The sequence below is a fragment of the Labeo rohita genome, unplaced genomic scaffold (genome assembly GCF_022985175.1).
Source record: "Labeo rohita strain BAU-BD-2019 unplaced genomic scaffold, IGBB_LRoh.1.0 scaffold_1388, whole genome shotgun sequence".
In the NCBI taxonomy this organism is placed as follows: domain Eukaryota; kingdom Metazoa; phylum Chordata; class Actinopteri; order Cypriniformes; family Cyprinidae; genus Labeo; species Labeo rohita.
In genome coordinates, this window is record NW_026127547.1 from 3071 (window position 1) to 20601 (window position 17531).

At 40.4% G+C, this 17531-nt stretch overlaps 1 protein-coding gene across 1 annotated transcript; it reads left to right on the plus strand.

Moving 5' to 3' along the window:
- Positions 1–1035: 1035 nt before the first annotated feature.
- Positions 1036–17528, plus strand: LOC127158204 (ribonuclease inhibitor-like; the record flags this gene model as incomplete). Its single annotated transcript, XM_051101356.1, has 12 exons — positions 1036–1170; positions 1317–1493; positions 1646–1816; positions 10361–10534; positions 10730–10900; positions 12796–12969; positions 15288–15461; positions 15609–15779; positions 15949–16122; positions 16567–16737; positions 17082–17255; positions 17402–17528. Coding segments are annotated over exons 2-12 (1782 nt in total), but the record flags the coding sequence as incomplete, so codon positions are not given.
- Between the last annotated feature and the right edge of the window lie 3 nt (positions 17529–17531).

Consider the following 17531-nt stretch of genomic DNA (forward strand, 5'->3'; position numbering starts at 1 on the left):
GTGTTTATTGTTCATACTCAGATTAAGAATATATTTATCTGAAAAAGTCACCTTTTACTGTTTTGTTATTATATAACACTGTTTCTACTGTGACTTTACTCCTGAAATGTTTTTGGACACATCTATATTGTCAATAAACTAAATAGGCCTGTTTTTCACTAAAAAGCGCCCATAGTAATATTGTAATAAATGGCTATAACTTGCTTGGGGAATGTTATATGTAGAGAAAATGTTATTTGGAAGTGTAAAACACCTAAATACAATTTTCTAAAGAAAAAAAATCCAAACTTCAGGAGTTTTTATTTGAGTACACAGTAAAAAACACCCAATTGTTGCTAGCGTTTTTCCTAAAAGTAATTTTGGCAATACAAATGTAAAAACATACCACAATAATAAAAAGACTATTGTTAATTTTATCTCAAATTGCACAGGGAATACAAACACTGAACTCTAAATGCAGATCTATAATAAAACTGTCCCAAGACTCAGAGATGTGGAAAACCCCGGATCAAAGGCTGATCCCCTGAGCAAAGTGCACGCTTCCTTTAAAAACAGTTACCAGTAGATAATAGCCAATAGGCACCATTACAGTTACCATTAAAACCAATGCAATATTTGAATATGGCAACATAATATCACACTTTCAATATTGCCATGAATAAATCTTTGACAGAGACCCCTCGCCCATCAGCCGTTCACTTTGCATAGTTAATAAGAATGCTGATATCATCCTTAGCTGTGAGGTCAGCTTAAGCTTAGCTTAAGACTTCTCTCTATTCCTTAGTTCCAAAAGTTTGTTTTAACAGCTTTGTTAATAGGTTTTAAGAGAAAACTCTTAACTAAAATTGTTTACTGCTATTTAGGAGAATTCTTAGTGGTAGGATAAAACATTTTGTGAATATGGACCCTGTTTTAAAAAATGTAAGAATTTTCCCATAAATGTGTCATATAATTTTAACCAAAGTTAATTGTAATTCATGGATTTATTTTCTGTAGACTCTCTAACTGCAGTATCACTGAAGAAGGTTATAAAGCTCTGGCTTCAGCTCTGAGATCAAACCCTTCACACCTGATAGAGCTGGATCTCAGAGGAAATGATCCTGGACATTCAGGAGTGAAGGAGCTCGATGATTTACTACAGAGTCAGTACTACTCACTGAAGACACTGCGGTGAGTATTCTTAAAAAAGTTTCAAATTAAAATTAAACTGTTAAAAAGACAATTGTAAGAGCTATAAAATGACTAAAGGCTTTTTACAAGCTTGTGAAAATTAATCACTGTATGGCAGGTAATGTCTGTACATTTACTGTGTCCAGGTTGTTACAAAGTCCTGATGCAGAAGAAGCCTGTAAATATCTGACTGAGTTTCTTCACATTAAAAACCCATTACTCATGAGTGAGCTGAATCTGAGTAAACGTGAACTAGAGGAAACACAAGTGAATCAGATCGCTGCTCTACTACAGGATAAACACTGTAAACTCAGCACACTGATGTGAGTATTGTGTTCATTTATTATTGTTGATATACAGTATGTTATAGAAACCAGGTGCTGAAAACACAGTAATTCTCAGTAATAACTAAATGTTAGCATGCATGCACTTTGTGTTTGTAAATTCTCTCTCTCTCTCATGTTTAATATTTTAGGCTGTGTAATTGTGGTCTAACAGAGAAAAGCTGTTCAGCTCTCGCTACAGTCCTGAGATCAAACCCCAGTCTGAAAGAGCTTGACATGAGCAACAATAATCTACAGGATTCAGGAGTGAAGAAACTCCAGAATGGATTAGCGGATACAAAATGCACTTTGCAAAAACTCAGGTGAGTTCAATGAATGAATATTTAATTTTAACAATAGTTAATAGTAATAGTTAGTTTTTGTATTAAGGTGATGATACACAGGGAAACTTTTTGAGCAACGTTGGCAAACAATGTTGTTTGAGGACTCTCCCACTGTCCCAGTTAGCAATGTTTTGTCTGGATCAGTCATAGGCCCGGTATTTGATTGCCCATTAATATAATCATTACCCAGCAGTATTTCTCAAACAGTTGCCTTGTGTATCATAACTTTTTTGTTGTTTTTTTTTGTCTCAAATGTTTTATATATAATATATTAAATGCATAAAATGTAAAGTATGCGTTTGAAAGTTTTTATCCTAAAGTTTTTATTAAGAATTATTAGAGACCTTTTCTGTTAACCCTTTGACACACAAGTTTAAAATACAGATTTGGCCACTGAGAATGCATGTTTTTTCACGCGGCAGCTGAATTCACGCTAGCTGAATGATTAGGATCACAGAGCTCCCTATTTCAGATTTTTTAAAAACATTGTTGTGCTTCACCTAATATCCACCAGGTGGCACAAGAAACAATATTCTGTGTGTTTCCCAAAAACATTGTTAACCAACAATGGTCAGATGTTCCGTTGTTATCAACATGGTTCAATGATTCAGTGTTTTTTCTCAAAGACATAGTTCAAATGAACATTCACAAACAGCGTCGCAAACTTATGTGGTTGGAACTACAGCTTTCGACCTGTGGTTAAAGGGGAACTCCACTTTTTTTGCTAATAGCTTAGCATAAATCATTAAATCAATCTCGCTCGATGCTAATGGTCTAATCTGATTCAATGATCTATGCTAAGCTATTAGCAAAAAAAGTGGAGTGTTCCTTTAAGCATAGTTTCTTGTTAGTAAAGCATATGGGCTTAAATACATTTTGGGCACAGTTAGCAAGCTAACATGCACTACAATATATATCTTACATTCAATCTAAATATAAATGCTTTTTAATCTATGTGTTTTTGCACATCCTCTATAAGCGTTTTGAAGAGCGCACATGTGCAAACATTCCTAAGAAAACCCTTAAGGGATGTAAAAAGGACTTGAGAAACCCATTAACATTTTTATTAATTGTTAATGCACACTTCATTGTGCTTTACGTGTGCATTGTCGATATGTTGGCTACTATAGGCTATAGCTAGCTAAGTCAGCACATTGATTTAATTAGTCTTACTTAAAGTAAATTAAAAACAATAAACCGAGTGAGTCAGAAGTGATCATTCATGCATATTTTCATAAAGTATATTTTGTTTTCTATTTGACAATTTATTTCAGTTCCACATTTCAAGCTGCCTAATATACAAAAGTAGCATAACCTAGCTGAATGATGTTCTATTATGACCAAAAACAACTACTGTATTTAAGTTTGTATGCTATTATAAAAAAATAATTTAAGTGAATGTGCAGGCACATTCGTCCAAGGATAATTTAGCATGCCAGAATTAAAACCTTATTTTAGAACAATGGCAGGCATCCCACAACTGTTATTTATAAACGTCAATATTTCAAACCAATTAAATAAACGATTATTTGTAAAACTGTGGCTGTAATATGTATGTGTGTGTGTGTGTGTGTGTGTATATATATATATATATATATATATATATATATATATATATATATAATATTATTATTATTATTATTATTATTATTATTTTCATATGTGTTTTGAATGTATTTCTCCTCTTTTTGCTTATTTTGTAATCTTTAATGGAATCTTTAATGGTGTATTTTAATGTTTTAACATTTAAAAGCACTAGAAAATAAATTTATTTTATTATTCTATTATTATTATGAAATTATTAAATTTGTTAGCTGTAGTTTTCTTATTAAAATTGCTTAAATATATACATGTCAATGTCAACTTCAGAGCGTGTCAGCACTTTTTTTGTTTTCTTTCATTTTTTTAAAAATCTGTTTATGCAAAATTATCTGAACTAAATTAACATATTTAACAGGTTTCCAGTTTTTAAAATTAATGTTTTAAAACAGGAACAAATAAACCCCAACAAAACTACCAGTTACTAAAAAATAAACCAATAGTAACCCAGCCGTTTTTAGTGGAACAGGCCTAGGGTGACCACCTGGCAATAGGGCTGTTGCGGGACATAGATGTGATTTTGCGGGACACATGTGAGACTGATACATTTTCTACTGTTATGTAATGCTGATTACATATCTGTTGTCATATGCGCTGATCTGTGTTTCTTAGGGTGCTTTTTTTATTATTGTTTAAAAAGAATGGAGAATATAGTGTTTTTCTGTGCGCTCGACCATTTTCCGTCTGTGGTTCTAGATCACTTGATGAGATTTACAAACCCTTTGCACAGAAACTATGCTGCAAAAAGAATAAATAAAAAGCTTTCTTAAAAAGGCAAAAGAACACATGGACATTTTTTTTAATATAATCATTAAAACCAACAGACTGATGAAAATGCGGGACATTTTCTCAATATGCAACGTGCGGGACAAGTGGTGAAAATGCTGTGCAGCACAAATCAAAGCGGGACAGGTGGTCACCCTAAACAGGCCTGTAAAATGTGAGACTGTGAAAAAAGAAACTTGCTGTTCCTTTGCTTCTTCACTTCATTTGCACTTACAAAAAACACAGACCCTGTCTTTATTTATTTTTGTAAATGATTTTAGGTCACATCATGTAGCAAAAATAAATTTTGTTTGATCAGATTCGAACTTATGTCACTCACGTCAATGGATAGGCTTTACACGTTACATATGGGAACTCGCCTGAGAGACCAATCATCTCTGAGCCTTATTCAAAAGGCCAATGAACATTGGTGAGTGGTATTTGCATGGGAAGCCCCTCCCCCATACATACAGGTATATAAGATGGCGGCATGCAACCACTCATTCAGATTTTCGCTTTGGAGCCTCGTCACTGAGCTGAGACAACGAAAGAAAAGAAAAAAACACAAAAGAGTTTCTGTGAGTTCGTGCTCTCTCCCCGCTGGCGTGCTGCCAACACTAAAAGAGTGATTCTAAAAGAGCGTTTGGCAGCCGCCAGCGAGATCCTACGGGCTGCCGTTATCACGGCAAGGAGCCGCCTTGCAATCCAGCGAGCTTCCCGTCTGAGTGCACAGTTGTGCCGCGGTTCTCCCTGGGCAAACCGGGATCGAAAAAGAGCAAATTTCTCACGGCCGTTGAGAGCATTTTTCCTGTGATGTCTCTCCGGCCGTGCGCTTCTGCATGTGGCAGTTTCCTTGCCTCGCTGGACGGACATGATCACTGTCTCACGTGCCTGGGCCGAGAGCACGCTGAGGCATCGTTCACGGATGGTTCATGCGTTCATTGCGAATGCATGACCATGGCCGCGTTGAAGTCCCGCCGCTCGTTCGCGGTAGATTAAGCTGTCAAGGTTTTCCGGCTGCCGCGGCGAGACACTTGGGGGACTTAAAGGTGATTGTGCAGAATGTTCCGTCGGCTGGCAAAGCCCTGCGGACTTCTGCATCACTGTGCGGTCCCGTTGAGTGGCCAGAGCAGTTCACTTCCCCGCAAGCCTGGCCGAGTGTCTTCTTTGGTGCTCCTCAGGAGGTAGAGATGTCTGCTTCAGCATCAGAGGGAGAGTCGGACGGTGAGGCGGACGTTTCGGCGGGTTGGCGCCCCTCTTCGGTCGCCGCCCCGTCTGAGGCGGACGCCGAACTGTCGGCTATGCTCCTCCGAGCTGCCATGGAGATCGGTTTGGAGGTGCCTAAAACACCTCCGGCCGATCCTTCAAGGCTGGATGATTGGTTTCTGGGGTCGCCACCCGCGGCACCGCCGCGCTCCCCCCCCCAGTGTCATTCTTCCCGGAGGTGCATGAGGAGCTGGTGAGGACTTGGCGAGCCCCGTACTCCTCTCGTCCACGTCCCAGCTCCTCTCGATGGTGGGACAGCCAAGGGTTATGTGGCGGTCCCTCAGGTTAAGCGCACTGTCGCGGTGCACTTATGCCCGCGCGGCGCTGCCACCTGGCGGGACCGGCCCCATCTCCTGTCCAGGGCGTGTAAGCTCTCGTCCGCTCTCGCGGGTAGGGCTTCTCACGCCGCTGGACAGGCTGCCACTGCCCTGCACGCCATGGTGACCCTACAGGTCTACCAAGCCAGAGTGTTAAAACATCTGCGCGAGGGTGGCCCTGACCAAGGGGCGATGCAGGAACTCCGTGCCGCCATTGACTTCGCTCTCCGGGCGACGAAGGTGACGGCACGATCCCTTGGCCAGGTGATGTCCACGGCAGACGTCGCCAAAGCTCGATTTCTTGACGCTCCCATCTCCCAGAGCGGCCTATTCGGCGACACCGTCGACGACTTTGCCCAGCAGTTCTCGGCGGTCCAGAAGGAGACTGAGGCTATAAAACAATCCTCCCTCGCCGCGAGGCCTCAACCTCCGCCTGCCCGTCACCGAGGGCGCCCCCCTGCGGCTTCAAAGACACCGGCTCTGTCCCCTGCCGAGGCACACGATGCCAGACTGGCGGCCCGACCGAGTCGATCCGGCCATGGGAGAGCGGCGCCGCCCGCGTTCCAGGGACCGGCCAGGAATACCCGCAGGAGAGCTGCGAGGAAGCGTCCCTAACGCAGGCACCCCAGAGGTGGAGGAGATTGCTCTTTTGGGGATGACAACACCTACATCCCCCATCCCGGTGGAGGGCCGGGAGCCGCTGTGTATTTAGCCCACGGGTTAACGGTACCCACATTTTCACAAAAAGAGCCAAATTCGCCCGCCGTCTGTTCCTGTGGAGTCAGACGTGGCTGAAATCGCTACGTGCTGTTCACATTCCAGGAGAACTCAACCGTGCAGCCGACCAGCTCTCACGGCAGTCCACCCATCCTGGAGAATGGCGACTCCAACCCCAAGGAAGTCCAGCTGATTTGGAGCCATTTCGGCGAAGCCCAGATAGATCTGTTTGCTTCCCCCAAAGCCTTCCACTGCCAGCTGTTTTACTCCCTCAGCGAGGCCCCCCTCGGCAGGGATGTGCTGGCACACAGCTGGCCTCCCGGACCCAAGTACGCCTTTCCCCCAGTGAGCCTCCTTGCACAGACTCTGTGCAAGATCAGGGAGGACGAAGAGCAGGTTCTGATGGTTGCGCCACACTGGCCCACCCGGACCTGGTTTCCAGACCTCATTTCCCTTGCGGCAGCCCCTCCCTGGAAGATCCCCTTGAGGAGAGACCTTCTTTCTCAGGGGATGGGCACAATTTGGCACCCGCGTCCCGATCTATGGAACCTGCACGTCTGGCTCCTGGACAGGACGCGTCAGACCTCTCCGGCCTTTCACAGGCCGTGATAGATACTATCACTCAATCCAGAGCTCCCTCTACAAGGCAGGCCTATGCACTGAGATGGGGTCTGTTTGTTGACTGGTGCTCCTCTCACGGAGAGGACCCACAGAGATGTCCGATTGCAGTAGTGCTTTCCTTCCTGCAGGAGAAGTTGGAGCACAGGCTGTCCCCTTCGACTCTCAAAGTGTACGTTGCTGCCATTGCAGCGTATCACGATGCAGTGGATTGAGCATCCCTTGGTAAGCACCAACTCATCGTGAGGTTCCTTAGAGGTGTGAGAAGGGTTAATCCCCCCCAGACCGCACCTTGTACCCTCTTGGGATCTCTCAGTCACCCTTCAGGGTCTGCGGGAGGCTCCATTTGAGCCACTCGCATCAGTAGAGCTGAAACATCTGTCTCTTAAGACAGCGCTCCTGATTGCACTGGCCTCCATCAAGAGGATAGGGGACCTACAAGCCTTCTCTGTCAGCGAAGCGTGCCTGGAATTCGGTCATCCTGGGACCCCGACCCGGCTATGTGCCCAAGGTTCCCACCACGCCTTTCCGCGATCAGGTGGTGAACCTGCAAGCTCTGCCCCTGGAGGAGGCAGACCCAGCTTCTGCGCTGTTGTGTCCAGTTCGCGCTCTGCATATGTACGTGGACCGTACTCGGCACTTCAGATGCACCGAGCAACTCTTTGTCTGCTTCGGAGGTCAGCAGAAAGGGAATGCTGTCCCCAAACAGAGGTTGGCCCATTGGGTGGTAGAAGCCATCTCCCCGTCTTACCAAAACCAGGGAGAGCCATGCCCCTTAGGTGTTCGTGCCCACTCCACATGGAGTGTTGCCTCATCCTATGCGTTGGCTCATGGCACCTCACTAGCAGATATCTGTAGAGCTGCGGGCTGGGCGACACCTAATACCTTCGCTAGGTTCTACAACCTTTGCGTCGAGGCCGTGTCCTCCCGTGTCTTAACGTAGACATCAGGTGAACGGGAGACTGGCTGGTGTCAGCTTGCTGCGCCATTCCCACGGGATCCGTGCGCTATATTCCTTAGCTGTTCCCTCCGGTGAACCTTGGGTCCTCCATGCCCCGCAGTCAGGCCTAGCTGCGGAGTAGTGCCTGGCTGTGCTCCGGTTGAGTTTCCTTTGCTCAGCAGGTTGTGGCAACATGTTTCACTATTTTTCCATGGTCAGCCAGAAGGCCTCTGTTTCCCTCAAATATCTCTAGAAATAACAGATATATTGAATTATTTTCATTCCATATGTAGAGATCTCATGTGCGCCGCCCCCCCAACTCATGCTTCAGTAACAACTGGCATCCTTGTGGGGCCCCTTTATCGGCCCTCAGGGCGTTGGGAAGGTTACGTTCATATCCGTCTGCTGACACGTCCGCTTGTCAGCACGTGGGTCTGTGCGTAACGCGGCGTCAGGGTCGTGGCCTTTTCCATGGGTCTGTTCCCATATGTAACGTCGTAGTGAAACGACTGAAGGGGAACGTCTAGGTTACGTACGTAACCCTCGTTCCCTGAAGGAGGGAACGAAGACGTTACATCCCCTGCCACGACCCTACGTCGCGCTGACACCGGGTTGCGACTCGGCTCCTCAGCGAAAACCTGAATGAGTGGTTGCATGCCGCCATCTTATATACCCGTATGTACTGGGGAGTGGCTTCACATGCAAATACCACTCGCCAATGTTCATTTGCCTTTTGAATAAGGCTCAGAGATGATTGGTCTCTCAGGCGAGTTCCCATATGTAACGTCTCCGTTCCCTCCTTCAGGGAACGAGGGTTACGTACGCAACCTAGACGTTTTCAGGTCGTAGTTGTAGTAATGCTGCATGACAGGTTTTATTTGTACAATTAATAATGCTCAAAAAGTTCCTCTATATTAAAAAAGGTCAAATGCAATTTATTCTAATCTCGTTACTGTAGACTTTCAGACTGCAGTATCACAGAAGAAGGTTATAAAGCTCTTGCTTCAGCTCTGAGATCAAACACTTCACACCTGACAGAGCTGGATCTCATAGGAAATGATCCTGGACAATCAGGAGTGAAGGAACTCAGTGATTTAGAACAGAATCCAAAATATTCCCTGAAAATTCTAAGGTGGGCCATGATTAAATGATGTAATAACATGCTGTTGAATTAATACACATTATTATTTCACTAATGCAATCTGTTGAATTAAAGTAAATTCAAGTTAAACAATTTATCATTTCCCATCAGAATCAGATGTTATTTTTATTACACTGGGTATAGTTTAATTGAATCCTGCTTCATCTTCTCTTTTCTTCTCTCAGGTTTTTGAATTCTCCTGCAAATGAAGCCTGTCAGTATGTGACTGGAATTGTGGGTAAAAACCTGTTACTCCTTAGAAAGCTGAATCTGAGTGAACATAAACTTGGACATGATGGATTAGAGAAACTTGCTATGGTACTGCAGGACAAACACTGTAAACTCAACACACTGATGTAAGTGTTATCATTATTTTGACAATTTCAACATGTATAAACTTGCTGCTGGATATTTTATATATTGTTTACCAGAGAGTGTTGACTTTTAACTAACAACTAACTCTTGGTAAATATGTTGTTGTCCATTTTCTCTTAACACAGTCTGAATAACAGTGATATCACAGCAGAAGATTGTTGTGTTCTGACTAGAGCTTTAAATGCAAACCCTTCAAATCTGACAGAGCTGAATCTGAGTGGGACTAAAGTCGGAAACTCAGGATTGGAGATTTTTTTGACTCTGTTTAAGAATAAACAGTGTAGACTGGAAAAGCTAAAGTAAGTGTTTTTACTACTGAAATACTTGTATCATGCAATTCTAATATTGGTCGACTAAAGTAGTATTAGCCAAATCTACTAGATGCATAATTATATTTATAACTTATTTGTTTACTTTCTTATACAGAATTAGTTGCATTAATATTACAGCAGAAGGTTGTGCCGCTCTGGCGTCAGCATTTGATTCAAACACTTCAGTCCTGAAAGAGCTGGATCTGAGTAAAAATAAACTTGGAAACTCTGGAGTGACTAAAATCTCCACTCTACTGGGAAATTCTCAGTGCACACTGCAGATACTCAGGTTAGGTTTTGGTGAATTTAAGCATGAACAGAACATTTCGGTCAGTAATGTCACCTTTGTACATAAGTTAGTGTGCATCTGTCTTGAAAAACATTTCATAAATATTGACAATTACACATTTTTGAAAAATCTCAACATTTGAGACTTTTTTGCCTCATTTGCCTACATTTTCATTCCATTTCTAGAGTTTCAGACTGCAGTATCACTGAAGAAGGTTATAAAGCTCTGGCTTCAGCTCTGAGATCAAACCCTTCACACCTGATAGAGCTGGATCTCACAGGAAATGATCCTGGACAATCAGGAGTGCAGGAGCTTGATGATTTACTACTGGATCCAAACTGTCAGCTGAAGACGCTGAGGTGAGACATTGTTAAATAATGCAAAAAAAATTATGTGGCAAGTTAATTATTTGTAGAAATTTTATTTCTGTAATAAAGTGCTTCATGACAATTCTAGATTAATAATTTCACACAGTTTACCATCTGAACCAGATGCTGTTTTTTATTACTCCCAGTTTAGTTGAAATAAATCCTGCTTCATCTTCTCTTCTGCAGGTTTTTGGGTCCTGCTGCAGATGAAGCCTGTCAGTATGTGACTAGAATTGTGGGTAAAAACCCGTTACTCCTGAAAGAGGTGAATCTGAATGAACGTGAACTAGGAGACACACAAGTGAAACAGATCACTGCTCTACTGCAGGATAAACACTGTAAACTTAACACATTGACGTGAGTATTTTACATGGTTTAATTAAGGAATAATGTACATCCAGCTGGTTTCTATCGCAGAATAAAGTCTGACAGGCTTATCAGCAGCCCGACGTGAAGAGGAGGGCTGTTGTACAAGACTGAAGGGCTTTATTTAGCAATAGCAACCGGCTGGATGTACATTATCCCGCTTATTACACAGCTTCTTGCCACAAAAGTAAATAATAAGACATAAAACATTGATCTGAGTATTTGAAAGCAAAGTTTCTGTTAAGAAAGCTGTTGCTAGGAAGCAGCAAGTTCAAACTCGATGGACGTTTAAGGGAGATGGTGCAGTCATAGTAGTGTTGCATAATATACAGGTACTGGTACTTAAAAATTACCGCGATACCCTGCTTTTAAAAATGGTTCCGCATTGTACTAGTACCGGTACTTAAAGAATGCATTTTAATAAGAGCCGTATTTCTGCGTGTCTGTAAATGGCGCAGAAGCGCAGTTTTGTTTACTGCACACATACGCGTGACACCCGCTGTGTTTTCAGCCTCTGCTGCCTCAATATGTGAACATAATCTCTAGAACTGCTCTGAGAGTCACTTCATGAGTATTTTACTGTTTCTTTTGTGGAAAACTATCGCCATATAATAAAGACCCTAAAGGTCTTCACAGCAACCCGTCAAAATAAAAGTTTGGTTTGCTTTTTGGAATAAAATTTTATATATATATTTATATATAGGACCCTCTCTATTTTTTTTTTGTGTCTTTGTTTTATTGTAGTTGTCCTTTAGTTTGTTACTTGCATCTGGGTTCTTATTATTAATAACAAAGATAAAAAAACAATGTCATGATATAAATTGTTGTTTTGAAATAAAATGACTATATCTGTCACAAACGCGGTCTCTGTGGCTCCCCCTATCCCGCACCAGCGGGAACCCTCACCGGAGTACTAAGACTGCATTACCCACAATCCCGTGCCTGGGGCTCACCACTTCCGGTTCCGGGTCTCCCCGGTTCACTTCCCCTTGGCGGCCATTTTAGGCGCTTCGCGCCGGCTCGCCCCCTCGCGAAGTTTTGATTAGTTATGCTGTCAATCCTGAGCGTTTTCTTCTCGGACTGTTACTACGTTGCCAACCGGACTGTTAATACTGTGTGTGAACCTTTGCTGCCTGCCTTTTGCCGACCCTCGCTACTCTCACGGATTATCCCCTTTGAACGCCGCCAGCCCCGACCCTTTGCCTGGACTTTAACTATTCGTTTGGATTTGCCTTCACCACACCAGTCTGCCGTTGCCGACCCTTGCTTGTTGACGTTGTCTGAGAAAATAAAGCTGTTGGAAATGGATCCCCCGCCTCATGATTCATCCATAACTCCGTTACAATATCACAAAATAAGATTTGGCTTTATCCTATTTTAGCTTATCCTTTAAGCTAACTTACCAATATAGCAAAGATCTCTACATACCTGTAGGGATCCTGTTCACCATAATCCTGTGTAGTGACGCTTACATGTGATTATTATTGTTTTATTATTATTATTATTATTATTTTATTTATTTATTTATTTTTTGTTGTTGTTTAAAGGGGGTATGGAATGCTTTGTTTTAATAGATAAAATAACGATGATCTCCATTTGGATCATCTATTATTCAATTACTTTTCCTGTTCTATTTTTTTTTTTTTTTTGGTTCAGTAGTAGAATTGTGGTACTTTACAAATACCCTTAAGGTATAATAGTGTTTGATATTTCATTTACAAAATACTGGCATTGTGGTTCTTTTTTAGAGGACTAAGATTAGTTAAACTATCATATATTTTTATTCTTCTTTAGTTGTTAGTTGTGTGTTGTGAATGAAATAATCTAAAGAATGTTTCCAATCTTTGTTTTTTGATTTCCCTTTCACTCTCTCTTTTTCTCGGCAGACTGAAAAATAACAACATTACAGAAGAAGGTTGTGCTGCTCTGACTTCAGCATTTAATTCAAATCCTTCCAACCTGATAGAGCTGGATCTGAGTGGAAATAAACTTGGAAACTTAGGAATACAGAAGATCTGTCTTCTGTTGAAAAGCACAGAATGCAAATTAGAAAAACTAAAGTGTGTTTTTTCATGAATGTACTTTTCTGCATTTGAATTTTCTGCACATTTATGTGTTGATTTGATTAGATTGCCTGGACTATTATTTCAGTTATTGTATTCACTTCAGTTTCACTTTGACCTAGACTAATATTCTGTCTGAAAAAAAAAAAAAAAAAAAAAAAACACAAGGGTAAATGAATAATGACAACTTTCTTTGTTGGGCAAATAGTTTGTTTAGTAAAATATTAGCATTAAATCATTGGTCAATGCATGTATTTTCCAATTTTAAAGTTCTATTATATTAGCATACACTTTTGCACGCTCTATGGCAATAATTTGTCTAAGTTGTTTTTTTCAGTTCTGTAACTATTATTTATCATTACAATATTAGTTTGAACTTTAAGTGTTCTTTATTCTGTTTATTTAGCACAGAACATGCAATACCTAACAGCTTCTTTCATATACAGAGTTTCAGACTGCAGTATCACTGAAGAAGGTTATAAAGTTCTGGCTTCAGCTCTGAGTTCAAACACTTCACACCTGACAGAGCTGGATCTCACAGGAAATGATCCTGGACAATCAGGAGTGAAGAAGCTCAATGATTTACTACAGTATAGATGGTATAAACTGAAGACCATTAGGTGATTAAATCCTTCAAGTACTTATTTTCAATTTCCGATAACCTTTCTGGAATCATTCTGCATAATCAGTTGAGAAGCTATATCTTTGTTCTATATTTTATCAGTTTGGGCCTCGGAATAAAACTGAAGCCCTTTTCCTATCTTTTAACAACAACACAAATATTATCTTCATGCTTGCTGATGATATGTTCTCTTTAAACGACTGAAGTTTAAACAACTGAGTAACATTTAAATTAAGCTAGGAACAACTAAAAACCAAATAAAATGTCACACTAATACACTTGCCAAGGAAACATATTCGTGGGAATGATTTATGCTGAACTCCACCAATAAGCAGGATTGGAGCAGCAAGCGGTATAGATATTACAACAAGATTTTCTAATCCAAAATTGTCTTCTAATTTCTGTAGGTTTTTGAAAAGTCCTGCTGCAGAGGAAGCGTGTGACTATCTTACCAAAGTTCTGGGTTCAAGTCCATTATTGCTGAAAGAAGTGGATTTGAGTGATGATAAATTAGGAGACCTGGATTGGGAGAAACTCTCAGCTCTTTTGATGGACTCTCATAGCAAACTGGAGAAAATGAAGTGAGTCAACATGTTTTTATAGGCAAGGTTATTCATGTAGAACATGTATGCAAATCCATACTACAGAAATAAAATAATACAGTGCAATCAGTAAATGCAGCAAAGTGCTCAGATAATACACTGCTAAACAGTATTTATAGTCTGGATTTGAATGTGCCTACTGACTTTTCTGGAAGCTGATTGCCATGTGTTGTTAAACATAGACAATCCTTGTTTTGACCCTTAGTATTTCTGTATGTAAAGTCTTCTGGAACTTTCTATTCAGGTTTATGGTCACCAGTGTTCACAGTGTTTTTTTTTTTTTTTTTTTTGCATTTAGGCTGAATAATTGTAAGCTGACAGAGAAAAGCTGTTCAGTTCTAGCTACTGTTCTCTCCTCCAAACCCATCCTGAAAGAGATGGACCTGAACAACAGCCGTCTGCTGAATTCAGGAGTCAAAAAGATTTGTGAGGGACTAAAAAATCCTGCGTGTCAGCTGAAAATACTGAAGTGAGTACATTTTGCTATTAGCTACACTCAACACAACAGAACTCACAAAATATATTATATATTTATTAAATGTTATATTAAGGGTGGACAAAATATAAAATGACCTATGCTGGTCAGTGCTGGTAATTGAACATATTGAGCATTTCTTTTGTGGGAGATCCCGAACCCATCCGACATGTTTGTTAAAGGCTGGGGAAAAAATACATTAATGATAAATTTTTTTTTGGTAATCTGCTGGTTTCTCTGGTGCTGCTTAACTCTCAACACATCTGCTTCCTACAATCCTTGCTACTGCTTTTTTTTTTTTAATCCAGGCTCAGTAACTGTGATCTAAATGAGGAAAGCTGTTCAGCTCTCACTTCAGTTCTCAGTTTAGACTCCAGCAGTCTGAGGGATCTTGACCTGAGCAATAATAATCTACAGGATTCAGGAGTGGAGCTGCTCTCTGATGGACTGAAAGAGAATTGTAAACTAGAAAAACTCACGTGAGTTGATGCCTGACATACTAAAGGTCCTTTTTTGGTTTGCTTCCATCTCACAGAATGTTTCCTTTCATGGATTTAAATTGCTCAGAAAATTTCTAGAATAATCAATTAATGTTACATTTTCATTCCTATTCTAGACTTTCAAACTGCAGTATCACTGAAGAAGGTTATAAAGCTCTGGCTTCAGCTCTGAGATCAAACCCTTCACACCTGATAGAGCTGGATCTCACAGGAAATGATCCTGGACAATCAGGGGTGAAGCAGCTCAATGATTTACTACAGGATCCAAACTGTAAACTGAACACACTGAGGTGAGATGTGATGAAATAATAAAAAAAATGGCATTAATGGCATTTTATTTTTTAATATAGGTTTCAAGCAATAATTTCTAGATTTTTTCATTATAACAAGTTTAGGAGAGAACTAAATTGAATCATCTTTCATCTTCTCTTCTGCAGGTTTTTAGAGCCTGCTGCAGATGAAGCCTGTCAGTTTGTGTCTGGAATTGTGGGTGAAAGCCCATTACTCCTGAGAGATCTTAATCTAGAAAAACAGAACCTAGGAGACAAACAAGTGGGTCAGATCTCTGCTGTACTGCGGGATAAACACTGTAAACTCAACACATTGACGTGAGTATTGTAAATAGTTTAATATTTCTGTACGTAAAATGGCTTTCAAATACAACATTATTTGAATGTTAAATTTCACTTGTTTTGTATTAAAACTGTCGTTGTTTATTAAATAAGGGTTTGAGATAAACTGAATACTGTTTCCTGTCTTTGTTTTCTGTCTCTGCAGGCTGAATAATAACAGCATTACAGCAGAAGGTTGTGCTGCTCTGACTTCAGCATTTAATTCAAATCCTTCAAACCTGATAGAGCTGGATCTGAGTGGAAATAAACTACAAAACACAGGAATTGAGAAAATCTGTCCTCTGTTGGAAAATGCACAATGCAGATTAGAGAAACTGAAGTGTGTATTTTCATTCATGTACATGTCTGTTTGTGAATTTACATCACACAAGTTGTAATTACGAGTTCAGGAGCACATGAGGGCTTTGCTGTTAATAGGTAAACATAATTCAGATAGAGTAGAATGTCACATGTTCTCATCTCAAAATTATGACATGGCTTGAACTAACAAGACACAGGTGCAAACGATCAGTAAGTAATGAGGAGGAACACAAAACATGGACAGAGGAAAATTACCAGCTAAGTTCACAAGATCACAAAGATGCAGAATACATTACAAAATGTCTATTTGGTATATCAAATGATAAAAAATCTAGATGACTGTGGAGACTATGTTATTTTAATTTCTCTGACAGCTTACAACATTACATTTTATGTGACATGTTTAGAAATTTAATTGAAGCAGATGATGTCATTTAATCAATCTTTTTATACATGTATATAGACTTGCAGATTGTAGTATTACTGAAGACGGATATAAAACTTTGACTTCATCTCTAAAGTCAAACTCACACCTGACAGAGCTGGATCTTAGAGGAAATTATCCTGGACAGTCAGGAGTGGAGGGGCTCACTGATTTACTGCAGGGAGGATACTGTAAATTAAAGACCATCAGGTGATAATTTTCTTCAAATATTTCAAAGAAGTCAAATACATGGAGTCACTGCTGTACAACTATGTAGAGAAGACAAATGGATACTTATATTTTAAATTTAAAATGACAAAGTAGAATTTACTGAAATTCAGTTGAAAGAAATTCTGTTTCATCACACAACTGAATTCCATGAGTCTGGAAATCAAGTTTTCTTTTGTATAATTGTATTTTCTCAGCAGAAGTGGAGGCAGCTATAATAACAATGACATTAATACTACATTGGACCCATAAGAAGGATGAAAGCTGCAAATGACATGAAATTATAGCATGATTATCTAATCTAAGTTCTCTTCTACCTCCTTTAGTTTTTTGAAAAGCCCTACTGCACAGGAGGCATGCGAGCACCTTACTAAAGTACTAGGTAAAAATCCATTAGTTCTGACAGAACTGGATCTGAGTGAAGATAAATTAGGAGATCTGGGTGGGAAGAAACTCTCTGCTCTTTTGATGGACTCTCATAGCAAAGTGGAAAAAATGAAGTGAGTGAACATACTTAATACATTATAACGTCTCTGTTTAGTCATTATAAATAACTCCCAATTGTACGTGGAGCAGATATGAAGTATGTTGAATTTGTGTGTTCAATATGTACTGAATAAATTTGAATAATTTTTTTGCGTTTAAGGCTGAATAATTGTAAGCAGACAGAGAAAAACTGTTTAGCTCTAGCTACTGTTCTCTCCTCCAAAACCATCCTGAAAGAGATGGACCTGAACAACAGTCGTCTGCTGGACTCAGGAGTCAGAAAGATCTGT